This window comes from Coloeus monedula (assembly GCF_965178545.1).
Source record: "Coloeus monedula genome assembly, chromosome: 16".
NCBI classification, from domain to species: domain Eukaryota; kingdom Metazoa; phylum Chordata; class Aves; order Passeriformes; family Corvidae; genus Coloeus; species Coloeus monedula.
The window spans coordinates 13997074-14021309 of record NC_138796.1 but is presented as its reverse complement, the minus strand read 5'-3'; the positions used below and the strand labels follow the sequence as shown (position 1 = coordinate 14021309).

At 56.0% G+C, this 24236-nt stretch overlaps 2 protein-coding genes across 2 annotated transcripts; both read right to left on the bottom strand.

Moving 5' to 3' along the window:
- Positions 1-3185: 3185 nt before the first annotated feature.
- Positions 3186-6131, bottom strand: MRPL28 (mitochondrial ribosomal protein L28). The gene is made up of 5 exons (XM_082292444.1): positions 5794-6131; positions 5535-5687; positions 4693-4827; positions 4000-4086; positions 3186-3587 (listed from the first exon to the last, which is right to left on the bottom strand). The coding sequence occupies exons 1-5, from the start codon at positions 6079-6081 to the stop codon at positions 3504-3506; spliced, it is 747 nt and encodes a 248-aa protein (XP_082148570.1). The 5' UTR covers positions 6082-6131; the 3' UTR covers positions 3186-3503.
- A 726-nt stretch (positions 6132-6857) lies between these two features.
- On the bottom strand, positions 6858-24146 carry PGAP6 (post-GPI attachment to proteins 6). Its single transcript, XM_082292545.1, has 13 exons — positions 24027-24146; positions 19734-19911; positions 18010-18217; positions 17798-17931; positions 17171-17436; positions 15688-16007; positions 14872-14965; positions 14174-14297; positions 13369-13505; positions 11305-11483; positions 10355-10501; positions 9849-9965; positions 6858-9395 (listed from the first exon to the last, which is right to left on the bottom strand). Exons 1-13 carry the CDS (start codon positions 24121-24123, stop codon positions 9099-9101), a joined length of 2298 nt encoding a protein of 765 aa, XP_082148671.1. The 5' UTR covers positions 24124-24146; the 3' UTR covers positions 6858-9098.
- Positions 24147-24236: the final 90 nt, after the last annotated feature.

Below are 24236 nucleotides of genomic sequence, written 5' to 3'. Positions count from 1 at the left end.
AGCAGGAAAGGACATGCTGCTTTTGCTATTGCTCCCCAAATATCCCTTTTGTTTGAATACAGAGGGGCTTGTTAGGAATTTACAAGGAAAATACTGTTTAATTCATGAAGGTAAACAGGTAAGAAAACATTTGTTGAGAAGCAGAGCCTTAATCTCAAGCTGGTTTTTGGATCAGTGACTGCAACTTGCTGGGAATCACAAGTGAGACAGGCAAAATTCAAACATTGCTTCCAGATACCAGCAAACACCAGAATTCAGAACCACCAAGTCCCAAACAGCAGGATTAGTCCAGCCATCCCACCCAAGGCCTTTCCAGCTTGGATGCTTTCCCCAGTTAACCTTTTTCTCTGCTTTATTGTTTTTCAGTGTTGGATTTGGGAATGATTCCCTACCACGCCCCCTCCACAACCAGAACATCAGCCCAAATTTCATGTTCCTAAGGGGCAGTTCCATATTTGTGGCTTGCTGGGACTGTGAAAGAGAGTGGCATGTTTTTGTTACCTGAGGAATTAATTAAACAGGAATCCCTCAGTCCTGGATTGACCTTCTCACTGCCCAGTGCTGCTGGTTGATACAGCACACGTGCCTCTCCCAGCCTCTCATTCACCTTCCTTCCACTGCTGTCTTGAGAATTTTTCACCATTCCCCCTTCCAAGCACTGCTGTCCCAGCCTGACCTAACGCTGCCAGATCCAAGGTGACCCTGGGCAGGGCTCTCTGGCAGTTTGTTGGGGGCTGTCATGTCCTTGCCAGCTGCCAGCCTGGTGTTGGATCCTCTCAATGCTCCACGTGCCTGTGCCTGGCTCTGGGCCAGGAGCAGGAGGCTGGTGACCTTTGCAGAAGCCTGAGGCAGTGCTGGGGTCTGAGCTGTGCTTGGTAGTCAGGCCCTTCCCCTGTTCAGGGGTGGATTTTCAACTTCAGGCTGACAGCACCCTACTTGCACCCGTGGGTTTGTGGCGTTTGTGGCTTCCTGGGAACATGCTGTCATGGCAAACTACCAGATCCTCTGATCCCCCCCTGTCAGGGCAGCAAAGGAACCATTATTTGTCAGACTGAGCCCACCTAGACAGAGAAAAACCATCCCTCAAGCAGCACCAAACTCTCCAGCTGCAGCCAGTGCTGTACAAGCAGGACAGGTCTAACACTGGGCCTGAGCTATTACTCCACCTCCTCGAGGTAACCTGGCAGGGGGGGTTGTAGCCTGAACTACCTCAAATGCTGCACAGGTGTTCCCTCCCCACCTTGAGACATTTGGTGCTGTGCCCAGCAGCCCTGTGTGCTCCAGCTTTGCTTCCCCTGAGGCTGCAGCACTCCTGGTCCACAGTTTCCAGCTTCCCTCAAGGCAGCAGAGTAATCCATGACAGCACATTTTTGGGCCACATCCAACATGGGTATTAAGGAAAGGAGCGAGGGGAAGGTTTCTCAGGAAAGGCAGGATGAGAGAAAGCCAGGATTCACCATATCCCAAATAGATTCCCCCAGAGATCCTCCTGCAGCTCCAGCTGTGCTCATGCAGTGCCCCCCTTAGAACCCTCACCCCCAGCGGGTCAGGAGCTCTCCCTAAAAAGCTCCTGCTACCCCTTGTCACCCACCAAGCCCTCCCAAGGCAGCACATCCTGCAGATGCCCAATGAGCAGCTCTGGAGACCACTCAGGGTCCAGGCCAGGCGGTTTTGGCAGAGAGAGGCCACACAACCAGAGCCTCAGTTCCACAGAACCAAAACCTCCCACCCCAGGGACAGAGCAGCAGCTGCTCCCTGTCCCCTTGGCCACTCCCAACAGCTCCTTCAGCACTGAGGAGCTCTGAAGCACCCGGGGACCCCCACGGGGCTGGGCAGGATCCAGGCAGGCGCCAGCCAGGCTCGGGAGGCCAGGCACGTTCCAGCAAAGCTGTGGAGGGGGGCCACGACAGAGCCATGGGCTGAAGCTTTGCTGGGAGCTGCATTAAAATGCATGAGCTGCGCTGGCCCTAATGATGAGCAGAGCTGTCAAACAAGGAGCTTGTCCCAGCTAATTATCTCTAACGAGGGCAGAGTGTCAGGGTCCCCGAGGAGCTGGGCAGCAGCTTCCCACTCAGCTCAGTTGCAGCAGAGAGAGAAGATAAGCAAATGTCATTGTGCTGGCCTAGCTGCACAGTCATTAATTAGGCAAATATGACCTTCTGTGCCAGTTTGCTCTTGAGAACCTGGACTTGCTGGGGATGGGACACACAGGCAGGCTGGAAACATCCCAGCTTCTGCCACCCAGCCTGTTCCCCCTGTGCCCCTGCAAAAACAGCACAGCCCCATCTGGCAGTCCCAACCAGCCCTACCAACCTGTGCCAGGCTCCCTGCGGGCTCAGATACCCCTTATGAGGACTCCAGCCCCTCCTCTGTCCTAAAGAGCAGCAGAGAAGTCTGGTTTTCATGAAATGCTGCTGTTTGGATCATATTCAACTCTACCACCTCCCTCACCCAACCCCCAGCACAGCCCTGTGGAGGCTCTGTGCTCACCCAGTGATTGCCTCTGCACCACCTCTCCCCCAGACATTCAAGGCTCTGGCAATCTCCACTCCCCTGTGGTCCTGCTCCATGCCAGTGCAGAGGGGATGAGCCACACGCTGCTCTACAAGCCCAGTTTCTCTCTCATCAGTCCTGTGGCTCACAAACCAAGGCAGTGCACTTGCCCTGATGGGCAGAGAGGGGGGAGCCCGAGACAGGGGTAAGGAAAAGTCTCTTCCAGGAGCAAGCAATGATCCAGAGAGACAGCCCACACAAGGTTCAGCCTGCAAGCTCTTTGCTTGTCCCTCACCTCAGAGCTGAGGGGAAAGGGGGTGAGGCTGATTTTGATCCACCCAGAAACTCACTGCACCACAACAAAACTTCCAGACAACACCAGGGACTCCCAGTGCTGCTCCTCACCCTGTAATTATGGCAAGTGCTTTGCAGTCCCTTGTCACCAGACAGCAGCAAAGGCTTCAACACCCACTTCAGCCACATTTTTACAAAACAGAAGATTTAAAAGTCACCAACTTACAACAGAAACAGGGCTGTAACTCAGGGGTTAGTGAGCTGTGCTGGGGAGCTCAGCCCCACCTGCTGAGGGGCTCAGGGTCACACTTTAGGGGCACAACCATCTCTGCTGGATGAAGCTGGGCATTGATCTGAGTTACACCGTGTCTCACAGTCCCTGCTACAACACACTGGTAAGTATCAGAGAGAAGCTTACTGCTTTTAATACCAAAATATGTATTTTGTATCACAAGTGGGCTCTCCACAGCAGCCACCTGCTCCTACAGGCAGAAGTTCTACACTGAGTCAGTCTGACAAGAACTCTCAGAGCCACAGCACAGAAACTCTTTCCTCAGCCCACAGGAACAGGTCTTCACTGAATTTAGGCTGTCATGACACTTCAGGAACATGGTTTTCACGTGGCCTCTTCCCCACCAGTGTGGCTCAGACAGCAGAGCCCCTGAACCCCACTGCTTTATCTGCAGCAGGCTTTTGCTCCCAAGGTTTCTCTCCTTCTACTGCTTCTGCACTGCCTGTTGCTGCTCTTTCAGCTGGCTGACGAGCTCTTCAGCATACACCTTGAAGAGTGGGACAGGGTCCTGTAACAAAGCAGAGGATAACCCACTTAAAAGGGGAGTGAACATGAGCAGCAACAAGGGGAGGTGCAGTGGGGAGCCCAGGGACTGCTGGCAGAGGAAGATGTGACTGGGTTTTATTGAGGGGCTGAACAAGGCAACCTGTTGTGCCACAGCTACTGCTCAGCTCTGCAACCCTCCCTCAGAGAGGGCAGGCACCTGTGTGGGACAATCAGCAGCTTCCCCAGTTCTGAGAGCAGATGAGAACCATCAGTAGGCCCCAAGGATCCCTTTCCTTCCTTCCTTTTCCTTTCCCTCCCTCCTCACATTGCCTGCCATCGCAGCTGTACTGGAGCACGTGGGTGAACACATCCCTTGAAGAAGCTGGATGTGCAGCCACAACACCTCAGTGCTGAGCACTGCCTCAGGAACTCACCTTTTTTTCCAGGAGCCTCTGTTTTTCAATGGCTTCTTCCAAACTCAAGCCAACCCATTCAGCTTCTTCTTCTGGGATCACAAATTCCTGTGATAAAAGAAGAAGGTAGCACAGTCTTTGCAGGTGACCAACATGCAAATCCTCCCTAGGCCCACGACACAAACATGTGATCCAGTGGGAGCATTACTACAGACAAATCTTAAAGCACTGTTCCCGCATTTCTAACACCCAAGGTCCACCTCCCTTCTCTCCTTTCTTCTTAGCAGGGGTCCTGCTCTCTGATCAGCTGTGTCTGCTCTTGCAGTTCTTTTATGTAGTTCTGGGGCTGTTTCTCAGCACAACTCCACGGACTGTGGGTGCTGGTGGTGTTTCCATGCTGGCAACCACCACCAGCTGCACAAAACTGAACAGCGCATGGGCACTCTGGGCTCCCCCCTCCAGGGGTAGCACAAATTCTTACTGTTTTTTATTGCAGCCTCTCACTGGCCTCAATCACAGCAAAAATACTGCTTCTTGCGTCCTTAAATGATGAGTACAAAAATTAGCAGCCCACAGAAAGACAAGAAAAACCTGATGATGTCTATATTTTCTCTGCCCATACCCTCATCCCTTAGCACAGGAGCACCAACACCAATGACAGGTGACCCTCCAAGCAGCAAACACCAGGACAGGGACTGCAGGCCAGGAACCCACTTTGTACTTGTCATAGATGGCCTCTCTCCTGGCTGGATCATTGGGATGCAGCTCAGGATCCCTCCGGGCCAGGCGCAGCAGCATCGTCCGCTTCAAATCCATCCCGAGCTTGGAGCACATGTCAACCTTGGGAGTCTGGAGAAAGGGAGCCTAGAGTTAAGCTACACCAAGGGACCAGCTGCCAGGGAACACAGGAGTCTCCCAGCACACTGACAGCACCAGCAGTTTATCCACACACAGCAGAGGCTCCAGGACACATGCTGTGAAAGGGGAAGGGTCTGTCGGATTTGTTCTGGAGACAATCTGATCACATGTCTGACTTTTAATACCAAGGGCTCCAGTCAAGAAGGTATTAAAGGCTGGGAGCATTAGAGCTGTGCTAAAACATTAACTGCAGCACTTGTTCAGCCTGGAGGAGAGGAGCCTGAGGGCAGAGCTCAGCGGGGGCTGCAGCTCCTCCCAAGGGGCAGCTCCAATCTCTGCTCCCTGTGCCAGGGACAGGACCCAGGGAACGGCTGGAGCTGGGCCAGGGCAGGGTCAGGCTGGAGAGCAGGGAAAGGTTCTTCTCTAGAGGGTGCTGGGCACTGAACAGGTTTGGGAATGGGCACGGCCCCGAGGCTGCCAGAGCTCCAGGAGCATCTGGACAATGCTCAGGCACAGGGGTGGGGTTGCTGGGGTGTCTGTACAGGGCCAGGAGCTGGACTCGATGATCTTTGGGGGCCTATTCCAACTTAGGATTTCCTGTGCCTGAATTCTAGGACGCCCTGCCTGCCAGCCCATGGGTGAGCGCACCGTGGGCACAGCCCTGCCTGGCCGGGAGCCCCGCCGGGCGCGGGCCGCACCTTGAGGATGTAGAAGTCGAAGCCGAAGGCGGCGTCGATGAGGTCGAGCGTGCGCATGGTGACGGTGATGGTCAGCGTGGCGTCCAGGATCTCGCTGTAGAACTGCCGCTCGAAGAGCTGCGGCTTCCACGTCTTGGGCAGCCTGGTGGAGAGCTGGGCACGGCGCGGCCGTCAGGGGCTGCCCCGGGGGGAGGCGGCGGCCGCTGCCAGCAGGCCCCGGTGGCACCGGCCCGGGCTCGGGGAGGGGCGCAGCGCTCACCTTGTCGTTGCGCGCGTAGCGGAAGCCGCGGATCCATCCCTCGCCGCCCCAGAGCCCCTCGTTGGCGGCCGGCGGGAAGTACACGGGCACCGGCACGTCCTGCACGCGCTCGCGCTCGCCGGTGCGCGGGTTCCGCCGGTAGCGCAGGCCGTGCGGCTGCCAGTGCACGGGGGTGGGCGGCGTGTCGTCCTGAAGCGAGGCCAGGTAGTGCTGCGGCAGCCGGGCGCAGATGCCCTCCCGCATCCGCATGGCGGCCCAGAGCCGTGGCGGGAACCGGTGCAGCGGCATCGCTCCGGCTCCGGCTCCGGCCCCGCGGCCCCCGCCCCGCCGCTTCCGCTTCCGCCCCGCGCGGCCGCGAGCAGGGCCACGGCCGCCACTCATTGGCTGGCGCGGACGGAGCACGACGGCGGCCGGGAGGGGCCGTGCCCCGCCCGCGTTTCGTCCCCGCCAAGACCGGAGAGGGTTCGAGGGTGGCCCCGGCTCCTCCTGGCGGTGCCCAGAGACAGAACCAGGGATGGGCTTGAACTAAACGACGGGGACTTCCACCTCAATGGACTCGGGGGAACGGCTGGAGCTGTGCCAGGGCAGGGTCAGGCTGGATACCAGGGAAAGATTCTTCCCCAGAGGGTGCTGGGCACTGCCCAGGCTCCCCAGGGAATGGGCACGGCCCCGAGGCTGCCAGAGCTCCAGGAGCGTCTGGACAATGCTCAGGCACAGGGTGGGGTTGTTGGGGTGTCTGTGCAGGGCCAGGGGTTGGACTCGATGATCCGTGGATCAGGATATTCTGTGTGGAAGAACTTCTTCCCATGGAGGGTGGCAGAGCACTGGAACAGCTGCCCGGGGAAGGCTGGAATCTCCCTCCCTGGGACTATTCCAAACCCTACCTGGACACATTCCTGTGTCTCCTGCTCCAGATGGCCCTGCCTGGGAAACAGGGGTGGATGGGATGATCTCTAGAGGCCCCTTCAAGCCCTGAGATTGTGTGACTGAAGCCACCAGGCGTCTGCCCACAAATACCGTCACCTTTATTAAATTATAAAACCGTAAGCTTTAAAATTTACCGTATAAAATAATCACAGGTATTAACAGCAAAGAAAAAAATAACCATTTTTTTTTCCCCCAGACACAGGAATTTGCTCAGATTTTACCCAAAATAATTAACCCTCCCTCCTGCAGGCACCAAGGCCTAGTCAGCAGGGAGGGGGCAAAGCAAAAATTAACGATCAAACACAAAATAAACAATCATGTCAGCGGGATTTCTTGCCCCAAAGCTTCTCCTGCTTCGAGCATGGAAATCCCTGAAGAGAAAGGCCCGATGAGGAATTATTGCTTTCTATGATAACCAGCAATACCTGGTCATATCAGTGGCATCAGGTCATACTGGCAGCACCCAGGTCACATTGGCAGCACCCAGGTACACTGGTGGCACCCAGGTCACACTGGCAGCAGTCAAGTCACACTGGTGGCACCCAGATCCCACTGGGGGCACCTGGGCCACCCTGGCAGCACCTGGGTCACACTGGTGGCACCCAGGTCACACTGGCGGCAGTCAAGTCACACTGGTGGCACCCAGATCACACTGGGGGCACCTGGGCCACACTGGCAGTACCCAGGTTACACCACTGGCACCCAAGTCACACTGGCAGCACTCAGGTCACACTGGTGGCACCCAGGTCCCACTAGCAGCACCTGGGCCACACTGGCAGCACCCAGACCAGTCTGGTGGCACCTGGGTCCCACCTGCAGCCCGACATGGACGGCACGGCTGTGAAGGAGCGGCGGTCGCCTGCCACAGTGCTGGGGCCTCAGCACCGTTGTGCAAACTGAGACAGGGGAAAAAAAAGTGCCTGAAAGTGGTGAAAGTTGGAGGAAGCCCTGAGGGCCCCATGTCCCCCTTCCTGCCGTGCTGCCCTGGATGGCAGCAGCACAGAGAAACGCAGGGGACACGGGTGGGGGGGGATGACACTGCTGGGTGTGGACAAGTGTCCTTCACTTGTCCCGTGCCTGCTTAAAAAGGGAGACTTTGCAGAGGAAGGGGAGGCAGAGGGATAAAGTGCAGAGCTGAGCTGGATGCTCTTCAAAGCAAAGAAAGAACCCCGAGGAGGCAAATCCTTCATTAAAAGCTCTTTCCTCCCCAAAGCCACCTGAGGAGGGGCTCCCAGCTGCACACACTGGGCTGGCACAGCTGGAACGATGTAGGTGAGCCCTTATCTGTAGAAGAAGGATGGGCAAAGACAACTTCCCTGGTTGCCAAGTTCTGCCCTTGCTTTCTGCGTGCCCTAGAGTAAGGCTAAGGTGAGACACACTGCAAAGGAGACCGTGGCCACCTGGGGAGCCCCTGGTGATGCTCCTGGCTGGGCTGGGACACTGCTGTGGCCTCAGGACCCTGCAGTACATCCAGGCTCTGAGGCACAGCAGGCTGGAGGAGCAGCTCAGGCACCACCCTGAAGCACCTGCACTGCCCCAGACAGAGCCCTGCCCATGCCAAACCCCCCAAAAGGAGGAAAACAGTGAATCCCTGAACACCGTCAGCCTGGCTCCTTCCAGAGCTGAAGTTAAACTCAGACTAAACCCTGCACTGCTGTGGGTTTCACAGCTCTGGCTGAGATGCTGCTGCTGCTGCCTCCTGCATGTCCCCACATGGGGATTTTCACATTCCTGCTGGGTCGGATCCTGAATCCAGGGCCCAAGTCCCAGCCTCATTTCCTCCCCACAGAACCTGGACTGGGTAAGAGCAGCAGCACCTGTTTCAAAGGGAGAGAGGCTCCAGACTCCCAAGGAGATGGCAGCCAAGGGCCCAGCACATGTTGGGATCAGCTCCCTCCCTTCCCATCAGCACCAAGGGCAGCATTTGCTCCCCAGAACAGAAGAAACATGTTCTTCTCTTGGGTTCAAGTGGTGACTGCAGGATGGCAGGTGAGGTCCCTGTCCCACATCCTCTACCAGGACAGGGTGCAGAGAAGAGCCCAGCAGCCAAAGCCTTGGCTCCAGCTCAGCGTGGGCTAAGCCCAAGCCTCATGGATGCAGCAGCGGGGGAAGAAGGGTTGGCGATTTCCCCCAGGGCTATGGGGAGGTGGTGGACAGGCTATTCTTTGATGTGGAACCATGAAGAGCCTGCCCCACCCCAGCAGAAAAGCAGAGGTGGCCCCAAACTTGCCTCCACAAGACCAGCCCAAACCATCTTCATCTTTAAACCCAGTCCATGCTGCGCCCTCCTGTCCAGGAAACAAGCACATCTGATGTGCAAGGGGCGGCCCCGGCCAAGAGCAGCTTCCCCATCCCTCCACCCCTGTGACCAGGACACCTCAGGTCACAGCATAGAGCTCCTCACGGTCATTCTGGCAGATCTGATAGCGACACGTGAGCTTCTGGGACCAGGCCCAGGGCTTCTTATGCTTGTCCCGAGGAGGGAGCAAGAAAGCGACACTGCAAGCCACCAGCACGTGCCAGATGCTGTGGGTGTAGAAATAGTTCTCATTGGTTTCCATGAAAGCGTACACTGAGATGGCAATGAAAGCCAAGGTGATCCCTGGAAGGAGGTAGAAAACCCAGCGCTTCCACGAGGAGGGGTAGCAGTGCCTGCGCTTCGCTCCGTGGTGAACCTGGGGGGGTCAGAGCACACGAGGGTTGAGCAGCCAAGCAGAGGCTTAGGCAGGGGGGAAATGGACCCCAGGGCATCTGCCAACCTCCCAGGGTGCTTGCTGTCCCTGAGGAATTCAGCCCTCCACTGCTTGGGCCCATCTCTGCTGTGCAAAAGCTCCCCACCAGCTGTGGCACCAGAGCCCAGCACAGAGGCTACAGCTCCTGCCCAGGGCCAAGCCGCAGCCCATGTTTTGGGACAGCACTTCAGCTCCAGGACTGAGACCCAGAACCAGGGGATTCCTCAGCTACTGCAGGGCTGGAAAGTGAATCCCTTGCCCTGCCCCCTCCACCTGGATGTTTCAGGGTGACCAAGGCATGCCTGTGGATGGGCTGGAGCCTTGGGTCTGCTCTACCGCCACCATTCCCCATGGGGAGCAAAGGGCAGCAGGTCCTGCCTGGCTGCCCTCACTTACCCACGCTGTAACCATGATGACAAGGGCAAAGAGGCAGGGACCCATCATGTTCCACACCCCTCTGCGGTCCAGCTGCAGGGACATGGCAATTAACAAGGTCCCCAAGACGAAAAGGACCTGGAAAAGAGACACCACCACTACTGTCAGGAGCTCATCTGTTGAGAGAGTACAGCCAGACATGCTAGAGGCAAGGAGGACCTCTTCTTCTCGCTACTCAGCTCTGCATCCATGCAAGAGTCAGGAAAAACACTTTCAAGGAGAAACCACAGAACCCACGAACCTTTACCCCAAATCTCAGGGGAAATCTTCAGGCCCAGCCCCTACAAGCACACAGATTCACAAGCCAAACTCCTGGGACAAAACAACCCAGGGTGGCATTGGGTGACAAGCAGGCTCTGTCACCCAGCTGTGTCATTAAAACACAGCGGTGAGAGGGCTCAGCGTGGCCACTCATGGCTTGGCTGGCTTGGGTCTGGCCGGGCCATGTGGGGTCACCTGACACTCACGTATTTCAGGATCTTCTTCACACGGGCCATGCACAGGATGGTGACCCAGATGGACACCACGGAGCCCAGGAAGTCGCAGTACTGCAGGGTGTCGTAGTCCATGATGCACATCACAGCCACGCCTGGCTGGTCACACGCGTGGTAGAACTGCGGCCAGGGACAAAAGCAAAGGTCAGCATGGACCCAGCAGCACCACATGGCTCACTGGGAAGGGGAGGCAGGAGAAGGCTCAGCCCACAGGCAGGATCCCTCCTGCAGTGGCTCCAGGAAGCTCCACCAAACCACTGTGGCATTATGGAAAGCAGGTGAGAGCAGGCACCCTACCCCGTCCCAGCAGTTCTGAAAGGGCAGGACATAGGAGCAAGTCCAGAGGAGGGACATGAAGTTGACAAGGGGACATGAAGCACCTCCCCTATGAAGACAGGCTGAGAAGGCTGGGGCTGTTCAGCCTGGAGAAGAGAAGGTTGCATGGAGAACTCATAGCACCTTCCAGTGTCTGAAGGGGGCTACAGGGAAGTTGGAGGGAGACCCTTCTCAGGAACTGGAGTGATGAGACAAGGACTAATGGGTACAAATTGAAAGAGGGAAAAATTATGTTAGATATTAGGAAGAAATTTTTGACTCTGAGCATGGTGAGACACCGAAACAGGTTCCCCAGGGAGGTTGTCGATGCCCCAGCCCTGGAAGTATTCAAAGCCAGGTTGGATAAGACCTTGAGCAACCAGGTCTAGTGGGAGATGTCCCTGTCCATGGAATCAGGTAATTTTTAAGGTCCATTCCAACCCTTCAGCATTCTTGGATTCTACAACGTGTCCATGGAGGTGCTTGTCCAATGATCCCAGAAGCTCCTTGTGGAGCTCCAGGATGGGCTGCTCCATCAAGGGCTTCAGTCTGGTGCAGCATTCCCAGAGCTCAGGGGGAGGTGTCAGGGGACACAAGGCAGTCCCTACCGTGGAGAAGAACATGGTGTAGGTGTAGACAGAGGCCTCCACCAGGTAGTAGCGATAGACAGCGACTGCAATGGCGGGCAGGAACATGAGGTTGCTCAGGGTGAGCAGGAGCGTGGCCAAGTTCTGTGCACCCACGGTCTGGGCCTTGGTGTCATCTGTGCAGCTCCAGCCGCCCCAACCTGTGGACAGAGAGGCTTCTGTGGATCTCACAGGCCCTGCCTTGTCCTCCCACAGTACCCAGCAGGAGCCTGGAATTGCTGAGAAGGAGCAATCCCACACCCAGACTGTCCCCGAGCCTTCTCTCCACCGGCCTGTCACACTCCTGCTCTCAGGGTGGTCTCATTACTCGTTGCATGCTCTGCTGTGGGAAGCTGCAGAACCCCAGCAGAGCCCTGTGGCTGCCCTGAGGACATTCCCCCAGGGTGTTTCCATGTAGCAGAGGCCATCCTACATCCAGACTGGTACTTTCCATCCCTACAGTACACAGCACACATGCTACTTGCTGCTGGAACATCGAGCACTCAAGATTCAGATGCTTCAAATGATGGTGTAAGTTGGATGCAAGATCCCTACAGATCCCAGGAATCAAGTGGAGAACGATCCCCAGCACTGAGGGAGCCACTGGGCTCCTCTCCTACCAGCTGTCACAGTAGGGCAGACCCAAAGCCAGGTCAGGCTGCTCTGGACCTTCCCCAACAGACTTTTGAAGATATCCAAGGATGGAGACCTGGAAAGTGTGCAAAAATGAACAGCTCTGAAAGGGGAAAACATGCATCTTCTTCACTTCAGGTGAAAATTTCCCTGCTGCAGCCAATGCCTGTGGCCTCTTGCCCTTTCCCTGTGCTCACCCTGCATAGCTGGCTCCAGGGTCCCTGTAACCTCTGTGGGCAGCAGAAAGTGTGACTGGTCCCACTCCAGCTTCTCTTCCACAGGCTGAACAAACCCACTGCCTCAGCCCATGGTGACATCCAGGGCTGCACAGGAGAGTGGGAGTGAATGTTTCCTAAAGGACAGTGCCTGGCACAAAACACAACTCTCAGCCTCTGACTGGATACCAGGGACTGAACTGAGGCAATCTCTATGAACTCAAATCTGCCTTTTCTTTTCTAAAATTATTTAAATTATTTAAAATAAAGATTAGGATGGCCATGTCCTTTTGAAAAAAGGAGGTCAGCCACAGGGCAGCCAGGGTGCGTGCAGGCACTCCATGGTCAAGGAGCAGAGTTAACAGTAGCATCCATCCCATTCCAGAGTCACTGGAACTCACAGCAGCAGCTCTGCCCTGTGTGCTGGCTCCCTGCCAGGCAGAGCCCAGGGAAGCTCCTCTCTCCAGTTTATTTCTGGGTCACAAATATGCAGATGGGGCATTTTGCTCGGAGTGATTCAGCAGAAAGCTGTCCTCATCCTGATTCCCCAGTTCCCTTAAGGTGCTCTGTGCTTCCCAGAACCTGGCAGCCCTCAGGGAAATTGGGATGCTGCTCCCCATCTTGCTCCTCACCCACCCTCAGCACTGCAGCAGGGAGGTCCTGGCTCAGGCCCAGAGCAGCAGGGAACCACATTTTGCCTTGTCCTTCTGCTGAGAACAGGTACACAGACCCACACAGGCACAGCAGAGCTCATCTTCCCTACACCACAGACTTCCCAGGTCATTAAGATAATTAGGAGCTGACACAGATATTCCTCCTCCAGGGGCACCTCCGAGTCTAAGGCTCTTGGCAGGAGACACACAGGGACTGCAGCCCGGCCTCATCACATGCCATACCAGGAACCTACACAGCCAACCTCCCTGACAGGCACAGGCTCTCACATAGGCATTTTCAGGCACCCTGATCTCTCTGGGGATGCTCAAAAGCACTTCTCCAAGCCCTGGGGGACTCCAAGCTGTCCTCATCCCAATTCCCCATCACCCTTGGGCTGCTCTGTGCTTCCAGAACTTTGCTTCCCCGGGCACTGTGACACTGCCAGCCATGACAGACCCCAGGCTTCCCCACCCAAACACCACCACTCTAAATTGTGTTGTCCCCTCGGGGAGGATGGCAAAGCTCCCCAGGAGAAGGCACTCACCAGCCTTGCAGCTGCAGCCAGCATAGAGGTAGCCGTGTCTGCGCAGGAGGCTGCACTGCCCGTAGGGCCCGCAGTCGTTGAAGCAGGGCGTGAGGTACGCGAACACCGTCACTTTGGCTTCTGCACTGGTACAGTCCCTGCAAGCACAGCCCAAGGTCCCCTTGGTGCCACAGGCCTTGGGGCAGCTCTGTGCCCTGCTCCTGATGGCCAGGCCACGCTCCTGCGTGCAAGCTCCCTGGTGGCTGGGGAGCTGCTCCATCCCTCCCAAGAGCCAGGAGCAGAGTCTGCTCCCTCGCCACTTGGGCTGCCAGACTGATATCCAGGTGGGTGCCAGCTCTCCTCAGACCCCCATGGCAGACCCCAGTGCCCATGACTGTCCTCAGGACCAGTGTCACCAGTGCTGTTTTGCATCATGCACTTGGCTCCTTACACAAGAAACCAGCAGGAAGGTAAACTGCAGGAATTCGGGTACAGCTGCCTACATCTTAGAGACCTCCCAGAAGGGTAACAGCAACAATTATTTCCCAATTTATTACCTCCAAAACCACCTGGGGAAGGGGAAGCTCACCTAGGCAGGCTCTACCATCTGCAGTGTACATGAGATGTGCCAGCTCAGCATCAAAGCAGCTTGGGTGCTCACAAGGGAGCATGTCAGCAGGGCCACCCACCTCCTTGTCCCTCTCCAGCCCCAGTTCAACTGCCACCAGGTGAGAGGAGCCCACAGCCCGGACATGAGGACAGAGAGTTAGGTTTGCTCACACAAGCCAAGGGCAGTGGGATGTAGCAGGATGACATCCAGACTCACCCCTGTCCCCTGGGGCAGAGGAGCTGCAGGGACAGGAACCAGTCATCAGTCTGTGGGTACAGGACAATCAGCATCGCTTCCCCAGAGGACGTGCTCACACTCAGAGGGTAGCCCTGGGAAAAAGCTGAAAGAAAAGAGGGTGCTGTGATGTGCCAGGGCTTGAGAAGAAGGGCCCACAGCAACCCCAGGCTGAGACTGACCACACAGGAATCAGCTGCCTCCTGTGGCTCCTTGCTCCCATGCTCAGGAGGCACCAGGCACATGAGAGGACCCCTGCTCCCAAGACCCTTTTTCTTGAGTTTTGTCTTTTATCTCAGTTCCTGGTACATGTCTGAGCAGCACAGAGCACCTGGAACAGCCTGTTGTCTTGGCTGGTCCTCCACTGCACAGCTTAGCTGCTTTGCACAGCAGCAGTATCTTCACCATCCCCAAACCTCCTGCCAACAAGGCTGGAAGAGCCCCAGCTGGTAACCAGCCCTTCCTTTGGTGGAAGACCACCAAAGGTGGTGCCAGACCACCACCTGCACCCCAGCACCCTGCGAATGTGCCAGCACAAAGACCTCATGAGGGTTTGTGCCAAAACCGGTTTCTCCGGGACACTCCATGAAGTCCTGAGTCTGTTAATACCTCTCCAGGTCTAAAAGCAGAGCTCTGAGATGACATAGCTGAGCTGGTGGCAGTGCCAGCATCTCTCCTACCTGTGCTGCAGTTCTGTGTGGCGTTGAGGGACAGCACTGGTGAAGCAGCACTCACACAGGCAAGCACGGTGACATTGGCCAGGCTCACAGATGTCTGTGCAAACAGAGCATTGTCCCATGTTAGAGTGCCCCGATGCCATCCCCCTGCACCATTCCTCTCCCACAGTGCCCATGGGACAATAAATCCTGCAGGTCAAGCCACCCATCAATTCAGAAGGTTTCTGGTTCACTTGACCCCGTGTTGCCACTGTGTTGTGTCATGACTAAGATGCAAGAGACTCTCCTGGGGGACCTTCCCTGGTGAGCTGCCCCAAAGCTGGGATACTCACACATCATTTCAGCACCAGCACAGGGTGGCACAAGTCAGAGTCTGCAGAACATCAGGGCTGAGCCCTGCTCCAGCCCTCAAAAAGTTTCATGCAATTTCAGGGGGCTGATCTTGGTGGTGGTGGGGGTGGGGGGATGTCACTGAAGGAGCCTGGGAATCAGTGACTTGGACAGGAACATCCCTGGATTCCCCTGCTCAGCCTCCTCTCCCGGTGGCAAGGTGCCAGGCTCCCGTGGAGAAGATGGCATTGCAGCTGCTTTCCATTTTGTCTCCTCTGCGTCACTGCCGCAACATGCCACAGGCTGTGGCATTTGAATTGGAGCTGGCAGGTGGGACACGCTGGAAGCAGCTAAAATAGGCTCGGAGTGTTTTGTAACAACAAGAAGAGTAATAGTCCCACTGGTACCTACAACCTCTGGAGCATGCAGCCCAGGAGCAGGGACACAGCCCTGCCAAGGGCACACAACGCTGCCCCTCAGCCTGCACACCTTGTTAAGCAGCAGATTGACCACGAGCGATCCCCCGCTGTCCATGCCCGTGTTCAGGTTGAGCAGGAGGATGGTGGGGGACAGGGAGTTCACGGGCACACTGGGACCGTTCAAGAGCCGGTAGCGCACGGACACCACGTCCAGGTCCTCCCTCACGACGGGCTGGCTCTGCAGGCAGGAGCTCCGCTGGCTGGACGCGTTGTGTGGAGCCTCTCCAGCAGCTGGAGCAGAGCTGCCTGCTGCTCCTGGTCTGGCACCAGCCTGGCTCTGGTTTAGGCTGATGAAGTTAAGGAAAGAACTGGTGCTTCCTGGTCTGCAAACTAGAGCAAAAAAGGAGAGGAATCAGCACAGCCAGGTCTAGCACCTCACCCAGGCAGGGCCCCAGCAGCTCCAGCGCTCCAAGGGACAGCACAAACTGGGGGGTTTCAGATGGTTCATGCCCTGCATGAACTGTCCCTCAGGCACTATTTTTGCAGGGGGACCACCCACAATTTGGGACACTGAAGGGAGCCAGACAGTGGTAGAGTGGGTGGAAGCACCCTGGAGCTGCAGGGAAGGGGAAGAGAAGAAGGGATAACACAGCACTGTCAAGGTGCCCAGGGAGTGCTCACTCACCAGCAGCAGAGCTCAGCACTCAGCTGTCCCACAGCCACAGGCTGCACAAAAGTCTCTCCCAGATCCCCATATGTGAGCAAACAAAGCTGAGCAGGAGGGAGAAGCCAACCCAGTGGAGCTATGGGCACATCACACTGTGGCAGATGGAGCCGAATGGGACACTTGGATTCCCACTGCTGGAGCTGTCCACTGCTCCCAGAGACACCAGTGCTACCCTCTAACATCTCTATGGCCGTGACAGGTCTTCCAGCACACAGGATGAGGCTCTGCTTTGAAGAGGAGGTAGCAGAACCCCCAGCAGAAGAAAACTTTAAAAATGTACCTAGCTGGTGAGCTTCCAGCAGTCAAACAGGGATTATGGTCACGGAATAGGTGCAAAGGTGCCTATCACAGCCACAGGGACCTTGTGACAACCTGAGCCACAAGGTGCCACTGGAAATGGTGACATCCCCTTACAACAACCGCAGACATTTCCCCAAGTAAACCTCTGTGAGGTGGTTTCCTGCCTGTAGCCTGCTCTTGGCCAATTAGTAGTCAACATAGCCTTAGTCTGGTCTACCACCCAAAGCTATTTTCCCCACCAGATTTTAAGCCAGCAACTGCTTCCCAACCAACCTTTAGAAAAATAACATTGAACTTTTCAGGTGTTTCCAAAACAGGCAGCTCTAGCAAAAGCCTCTCTGGGGTCAACACCGGACCTTTCAATTTAGACCTCAAAGCAAAAATTAGGGCCTCCAAGAGGAGGCAACCAGCATGCTGGGGAGCATAGGCCACCACAGCCAGGCACCCAGAGACCCAAGGAAGACACAGCACACACAGAGTTCCCTCTGGTCCTTCCCTCACAGCTAAAGAACATGGAATTTCACACCTGTGAAAGAAGCCAGCATCTCCAGGGACACGCTGGCATTGGTGGTGCCGAGACTCTCCACCATGATCTGCAGCCACTTCTCCCAGGGGGGCGAATCCAGGGCCAGGCTGCAGTTGATGCTCCCGGTGCAGGTGAGGCTCCTCTGGAAGGACTGGGGCAGGGTGATGGAGCCCAGCAGCACCCGCACATTGCAGGCTCTCTGCTCGCTGGTGACGCAGCTGCTCAGCTGGAACCGCATCCCTGAAGCGTGTTTGGGAACGAAGACCCTGCGGGAGGAGGGGGCAGCAGTTTGCAGAGCTTCTACTCTCAGCACAAGCCAGGTCCCCAGGGCTTTGTGACAAGAACTAGACTGCCCTGGTTGGTGCTGTGAAAATCCTTCCCAAGGCAAACATCTGGAAGAACTAAAATTCTGCGGCTGAATCTGTGATCACCTGGGAAGACTCGGAGGAGGGTGCTCGTGTGCTCCCCGTGCAGACCCTACCACTGCTGCAGGAAGCTCAGCAGCAGGCTCAGAGACCCCCCAGCTTCAGCCCCATGTGGGAACAACACTGGCTTTCCCCTAAGCAGCTCGTGTGGGAAATCCCACCCCGCCATGCCCTCAGTTGCCCACCCGCTGCTCCCACTCACTTGACATGCAGTGCCTTAGCAGGCGAGACAACGGTGTGTGGCATGGGGACACCAGGCTCCAGGACAGGCATATCAGTGAGTCTGAGCACAAACATATCTGCCTGGAACATATAGGGGCATGGAGTGGAGAAACCCTGCAGGAGGGGAGAGCACAGGGGTCAGCCGTGGTTGTGATGAGACACCCGGGGAAGAGCACAGGGCAGGACCCTCACCTTCACCTCAATCCTGCCCGCAGCCTCGGGCAGGTGGGCAGCAATGAACCAGTCCCCAGCAGCAGGGGTGGTGACGTTCACAAAGGTGGTGTTTTGCACAGCACTGCTGAGGGTGATGCTGATGTTGTAGGAGGGACGGACGGTGGCGTTGGCAGGAAAGCGAGTGCCCAGCGGGTTAATGATGGGAGGGGCTCCGTGGCGAAAGTGCCTGCGAGAGAAACCATGGTCTGAGTAAAGCCAGGGATGTAGGGACACTGGCAAGCTAACCTGGGATACAAACTAACTAGGGGACACCCTGGCTGGCCTGGGATTGGAAAGGGAGCAGGCTGAAAACCCCACATTTTCAAGTGCAGTCATCATTTTTCTCTGGTGAGGACTGGCTGCTATTAGCTTATCCAGGATTTATTTAGAGATTGGTTTCGCTTGGCAGCTGATTAAGATTTACATGGTTCCATCAAGCCTGTAAGCAAATTTCCAACACTTACTAAGGCTAAGCCCCACCCACAGACTACTGCTTTATAACCATCAGCAAATGCCCCATATAGGGAAAATTGTCCACAGAGACCTTTTATTTTCTAGCTAAGATCTGCATCTTCGTGTTTCCTCTTTTAAGGAAGGCAGACAGACAGACTGAAAAGACACTTTCCAAGGAAGACCCGTATTACAGACTTCAGTACAGCAGCACTTCTGCTTTCCAGATAAGCCCAGCATTTGAAGCAGCAGAAACACACAGAGCTAAGGAACATGGGAGATATTTATTCAGTCAATTTGGCATTTAATTTGATTGCTTTTGGACTGCACTGCAACAGGTCCAGCAAGCAAACATGACAGGTGATATGTTATTACCCCTTGGAGTTTATCTGGGTTAGCCATCACTTCTTGGATTATTGTTTAGCTGCTGCCTTGTCCCTCATGCCCCCAAACTACTGGAAACCTTTCTGGGAAGCAGAAAGCAGGAGGATCATCTGTGCCAGGCTGCTCAGGAACAACTAAGAGCGCCAGTCTCTGCCCAGGACAGACCAGGGAAGCACAAGCCAAGCAGCTTCAGTCACTCCCAGATCTCTGTGGAACGGGTGCTAGAGACCCATGTGACTCCATGGGCACAACTTGCTGAGGAAGCTTGATGTCCTCCAAAGATAAAGCTCAAAATTGGGCAAGTTTTTGACCTCAAATCCTTCAACAAGTCAAGTACTGCTTTAAGCAGCATTTCTTTCCCTGAGATTGAGTTTGCAATCTTCACATGCTCTTGTATCCACAGGACACCACATTCCTCTCCCACCTCTGCTCCACACTCAGCCACGCCCCTCAAAAAGTGCCCCAAGATCTCCTCAGTTCTTATCTACTGGGCAGTTTGCCCATCTCCAACCAGTTTGGGTCTACTCAAGTTCCTTGTAGTCCTGCCACATCCTTTGGCACCATGTGCAGGTTCTGCCAGGCCAGGAGCACCTCTGAGCAGCACATCTGCCTCACTGTGAAGCTCTCTCCAGTGTCCTAAGGGGTCTCTTGGACACCACACCAGAGAGGCAGCCCCAGATCCACTGGTAACATGAACATAAAACACTCCTACAGGTTTAAACACAGATTCAGTGCTACTGCATGAAGAAACTACAGCTCCCGCAACTGAAGGGCCCAGCCTCCACCACCAACCATTCCCAGCCACGAGTGACTGGGACAAGGGGACAAGAAGCCCACAAGGACAAGCCCTGGCACAGGGACATACATACACAGTGATCTCCATGCTGGTGCACTCAGGGCCTTTCCCCCGGGATGCCTGCAGGAGCCAACGTAGCAGCACAGTGTCTTCTGGCACGTGGAAGTGGAAGAGCTTGGCATTCCCATACCAGCTGTAGAAGGACAGCTTCTGTGCACTCTGAGAGAAGTACTCGGAGACATACAGGGAGTCTGGAAGGGACAGAGCACAGCAGTTGGCAGGGGTGCTGCTGGGGGCAGGCTGCAGGGCTTTATCCACCCACAGAAGCACACAGGAGGCCTAATGTTTCTTGGAAAAGTGCACTTTGTGTCCCTGATTTCTCACTCCAGTCCCATTAGATATGTGGTGATCCACGAACCTCCAGCCAGAGCCACCCACACTCCTGCTATAAAACCATCACCCTGAACCAGAGAGCACTAACAGATGCCTAAACTAAACTCTGAGAGACGTGCCCTGAAGATGAGAGATCACCAGAGACACCAAGGAGGAGGAAAAGGTCAGGAGGAAAGGTTGATGGCAGAAGGAAAGGTGATGGAATAGGCAGCAGGAAACCCTAGGGCACAGTGCAGAGCAGATGGGTGCAGGCAGCACAGGGCTGCCCTGTGCCCCAGCAGCAGTTAATGGTGCCAAGAGGCAAGAGCTGTGCCCTTGTCTTCTGCTGAGCACGTGGGCTGATGTTTTACATGAGCAGAGAGTAAAAGGACAGGGGGAATGATTTTAAACTAAAGGAGGGGAGATTTAGATTGGATGTTAGGAGGAAATCCTTCCCTGTGAGGGTGGGGAGGCACAGGGTGACCAGAGGAGCTGTGGCTGCCCCAACCCTGGAAGTGTCCAAGGCCAGGTTGGACGGAGCTTGGAGCAATCTGGTCTAGTGGAAGGTGTCCCTGCCCATGAGATGATCTTTAAAGGTCCCTTCCAATCCAAACCACTCTGTGGTTATGCATTTACCAAGCTCAGGACACAGGTATTGTCTTCCTGTGACACACGACACTATGAAAATTCATGTGCTGCAAATGTAACTCTGCTTTCAGACATACCTTCTAAAGCCTAAAGATTTTCCTAGCTGGAAGAAAGGCTGCTGGGATAGTGAGAACAGCCCCGGGGTAGGCTGAAAGGGCAGGCAAGAAAACAACAGCTACTCAGTCAAAGTGCCATCAGGACTAACTAGATCCTCCATCCCTCTGCCCAGCTGTACACCTACAGATCACCCCCAGCAAAATGATACATTAACCAAACCAGCCAGACTGCAACTCAGGGCTGGAAAAGAAGCATCACACCAGTTGAGAAAGGGCTAGAACTGCACAGAGACAGCGGGGCCAAGGCCATGCTGCCCATCCAAAACCAAGGTAACACTCAGCAAGGGGGTAGAAGGTTATGTCTTCACACGTCTGCAGAGTGCTTCCTGCTGCTCCTTTCCTACTTTGGAATTCCCAGTGTGGGGAGAAACTGTGGCACCTTTCAGAGGCAGATTCTTCACTTCTATCATAGAATAGCAGTTAACTTGCCTTCCTCCAATGCTGCACAGGGTCATGCTGGAAACACAGAGGACCCAACTCTGTGTAAGAAAGATGGCAAAGAAAGAGGAAAACAATCCTCAGGCAGGACCAGATCCCTGGGACGTACTTCCTGCCGGGAGGAATCTAATCCTAGCAGGAACTACTATTCATGCCCCAAGGAGGACGCTCGCCGGCCTGCACCCACAGCACTGCAAGGAGACAGGAACGATAATCATGGGTTTAACTCCTTGGCAACCTACCAAGCCAAAGCCTGCGGGCATCCTGCAATCCCAGCAGGGAAAGGAGGAAACAGAAAAGCGAGAAATACCAGCCGCACAAGGCAGCTGGAGGATTTCCTCCTGGAGGAAGAGTGCGGCTGCCTGACCTTGCCGCAGGGGCTGCCCCAGCCACGCACCCGTGGGGGCCAGCCAAGGGAGCAGAGCCACCGAGTCGGGAAAGGCCATAGGGAAAAGTGAGCCTTGAGCAGGATGGCCAAGAGGCCACAGCCTGTGGGCAGAGCTGTCCCACTGCAGTCCCCATGCCGGGGTCACACTGCTCTCCAGGCCAGCAAGGAGCAGACACCACAAAAGGGGCTTTTCAAACCAATGCTGCCTGGCCGAAACGCCAGCGCAGTGCGTGGGTACTGCAGACAAGAGCTGGCTGTGATCCCTGCCAGCCCGGGGACATTTCCCACACTGGGGCTATGGAAAGGAGCAGGCTTTCATCAGTGGTGTCTGTACCCCCAGCACACTCCACGCGTGCTTGGCACTCTCGTTTCTGGCAGTCCATGGAGACATTTGGGCACAGGATGAGGGTAGGCAGGGACACAAAGTGTGATTAGAACTGGGAGAGCCCTGGTCCTTCTCCACGCAACAGGTCTCATCAGACAACCTACAATCTGCCCCAACCCCACCAGCTGTCAGCCACGGTCATCACCTGCCCTGCACGTCCTCACCAAACCAGAGCTCGGTCTGTGTGGCTTTGGGGGAGGAAAGGGCAGACCAGGTGCAAAATTAAAAACTCCAGCAATCAGCAGGGCTCTTTATTAAGGACTGGTCAATTACGTGGAGCGAGCTCAAGAGCATTACCAGGTCAGAGCAGGCAGATCTGCCCTGCCCACGCACTGCCTGCCACCAGGTAAGCACCAGCTGAGGCTATGTAAAAAGTCCACTGACACAGCTTCTTGTGGTGCCAAGGGCTGAGCCCCTGCTCGCAGGCTGTGCTGGGCACCCAGAGCTGCACCAGCAAGCTGGTATGTCACTCCCAGGTCACCCTCCACCTGGGCTGACAAGGAAATACCACAGATAAACAGAACATCAGCACAGAAAAGCCTGAAAGACAGGTCACTGCAGCCAAAGCGTGTGCGCTGGCAGTGCATTTGCATCAAGAGAGAGTTCTCTGGCATGTGCTGTGCTCTGTTTGTGTCCATCCCCGTCTATTCAGTCTGCTCGGCACCAGCATGGCAACACCTGGAAAGTCCCAATTGACTGTTCCATGATGTGAAACAAGCTTTAAACTGAGCAAGAGACCTGTCCAGTAGATGCTGTTTTCCATCCTCTTCCATACAGATTTCGCACAAGCAGATTTCAAACGTATTATGCAAAAAACAAAAGTGTTTTAAGACAAGGAACAGAACGTGGTAGAATCCCTGATGCACAGAGGAGACACATTATTTCAATTTCAGATTAAAGAGTCACCTGCTACAGCTCGGGTTTGTTTGTCCAAAGATGATCTCATGGTAGTTTTAGGAAATAATACCTTGACTGCGGGTTCCACAGGGCTTCCCATCAAAGGGATGAAGCCCTCATTTCAAAGCAGACGCTGTCTAAAGCTACAAAGTTGATGATGAGCCTGACTCAAGAAAAGACTGGGCCATGTTGCAGGATGTTTGCCCATTTACAATGTAACAGAAATCCTTTATCCCGGGTCAAAAGTCCTCCTACAAATGTTGCAGAACGGGGACCCCTCGCTCCCCTGGGGAGAGGCTGATCTTTGCCAGCGCCCAGACGTAACCCTACCGAGGCATTCCCTACCGAGGCATTCCCTACCGAGGCATTCCCGACCGAGGCATTCCCGACCGAGGCATTCCCGACCGAGGCATTCCCACGGCCGGCGGGACAGCGCCGGGACAAACCCAGCACCACACCTGAGGCGCAGGGGAGCTCTCCAGGGCTGGGAACCCAGCGAGCAGGATGCCTGAGCAGGGTGGGCCTGGGGCACGGGGCCATCTCGCCCGTGGCTCCCCGAGAGCCGCACGCTCTGCGGACTGTGAGGAAGCGACAACCACCATCAACAGGACAGGACGGGCAGAACGAGCCGACCTCCGTGACGGGGTGAGCAGGTGAACAACCTCACCTCCCCAAACCTCTCCACAGAAGCTCCGGGGAGGGGGGGCACAATCCCCGCGGGACCTTAGACCCACCGGTCTCCCAAAAGCCCCGCTCTCATCCATCCGTCTGCATGCCCTGGAAGTAAAGTAACCAGAAAACAAGGCAAACCCAAGGAAAACAACCGCTGCAAACACAGCAGAACCATCTGGGACTAGCCTGACCTCCCACTGCTCTGCAGGACCGGCACAAGCGCTGCTCCCCGGGGATGCTCAAGAGCCTCCGACTCCCTCGGGAACGCACGAAGACACCCCAAAGTCACCGCAGATCCACCTCGGCAGCAGCTGCGGGACCCGGGGCAGCTCCGGGGGCTCCCTTCACCATCACTCCGCCGCTTTCCCACCGCCGCCTCTGCCCCCCGGGACCCCGCCGGCCGCCCCCCGGCCCCGCCGATCCCCCCTCTCCCGGCCCGCCCGGACTCACCGGGGCCGGTGCGGTTGCCGCGGCCGGCGGGCAGCGCCAGGAGCTGCAGCAGCAGCAGCAGCAGCCGCGGCAGGGGCGGCCCGGCTGCCCCGGCCATGGCCGCCCGCCCGCCCCGCAGCGCCGCCGCCGCCGCCGCCGCCGCCGCTTCCGCCGCCCGCCCCGCCCCGGCCCGGCCCCCCGGCACCGCCCCCCCGCACCGGGAGGGACGAA

Bases quoted from the DNA above. Each gene is read 5' to 3' on its own strand.
- PGAP6 (XM_082292545.1), bottom strand. From the start codon at position 24,123: ATGGCCGGGGCAGCCGGGCCGCCCCTGCCGCGGCTGCTGCTGCTGCTG. The intron at 18,218-19,733 runs GTATGTATGTCC...TTTCTCTCGCAG, and splicing joins ACCAGCATGGAGATCACTGT to GCACTTTCGCCACGGAGCCC. The intron at 9,396-9,848 runs GTAAGTGAGGGC...TGACCCCCCCAG, and splicing joins TCATCATGGTTACAGCGTGG to GTTCACCACGGAGCGAAGCG.
- MRPL28 (XM_082292444.1), bottom strand. From the start codon at position 6,081: ATGCCGCTGCACCGGTTCCCGCCACGGCTCTGGGCCGCCATGCGGATG. The intron at 4,087-4,692 runs GTGGGTTCCTGG...CTTTTATCACAG, and splicing joins CCATCTATGACAAGTACAAA to GAATTTGTGATCCCAGAAGA. The intron at 3,588-3,999 runs GTGAGTTCCTGA...GCTTTGTTACAG, and splicing joins AGAGGCTCCTGGAAAAAAAG to GACCCTGTCCCACTCTTCAA.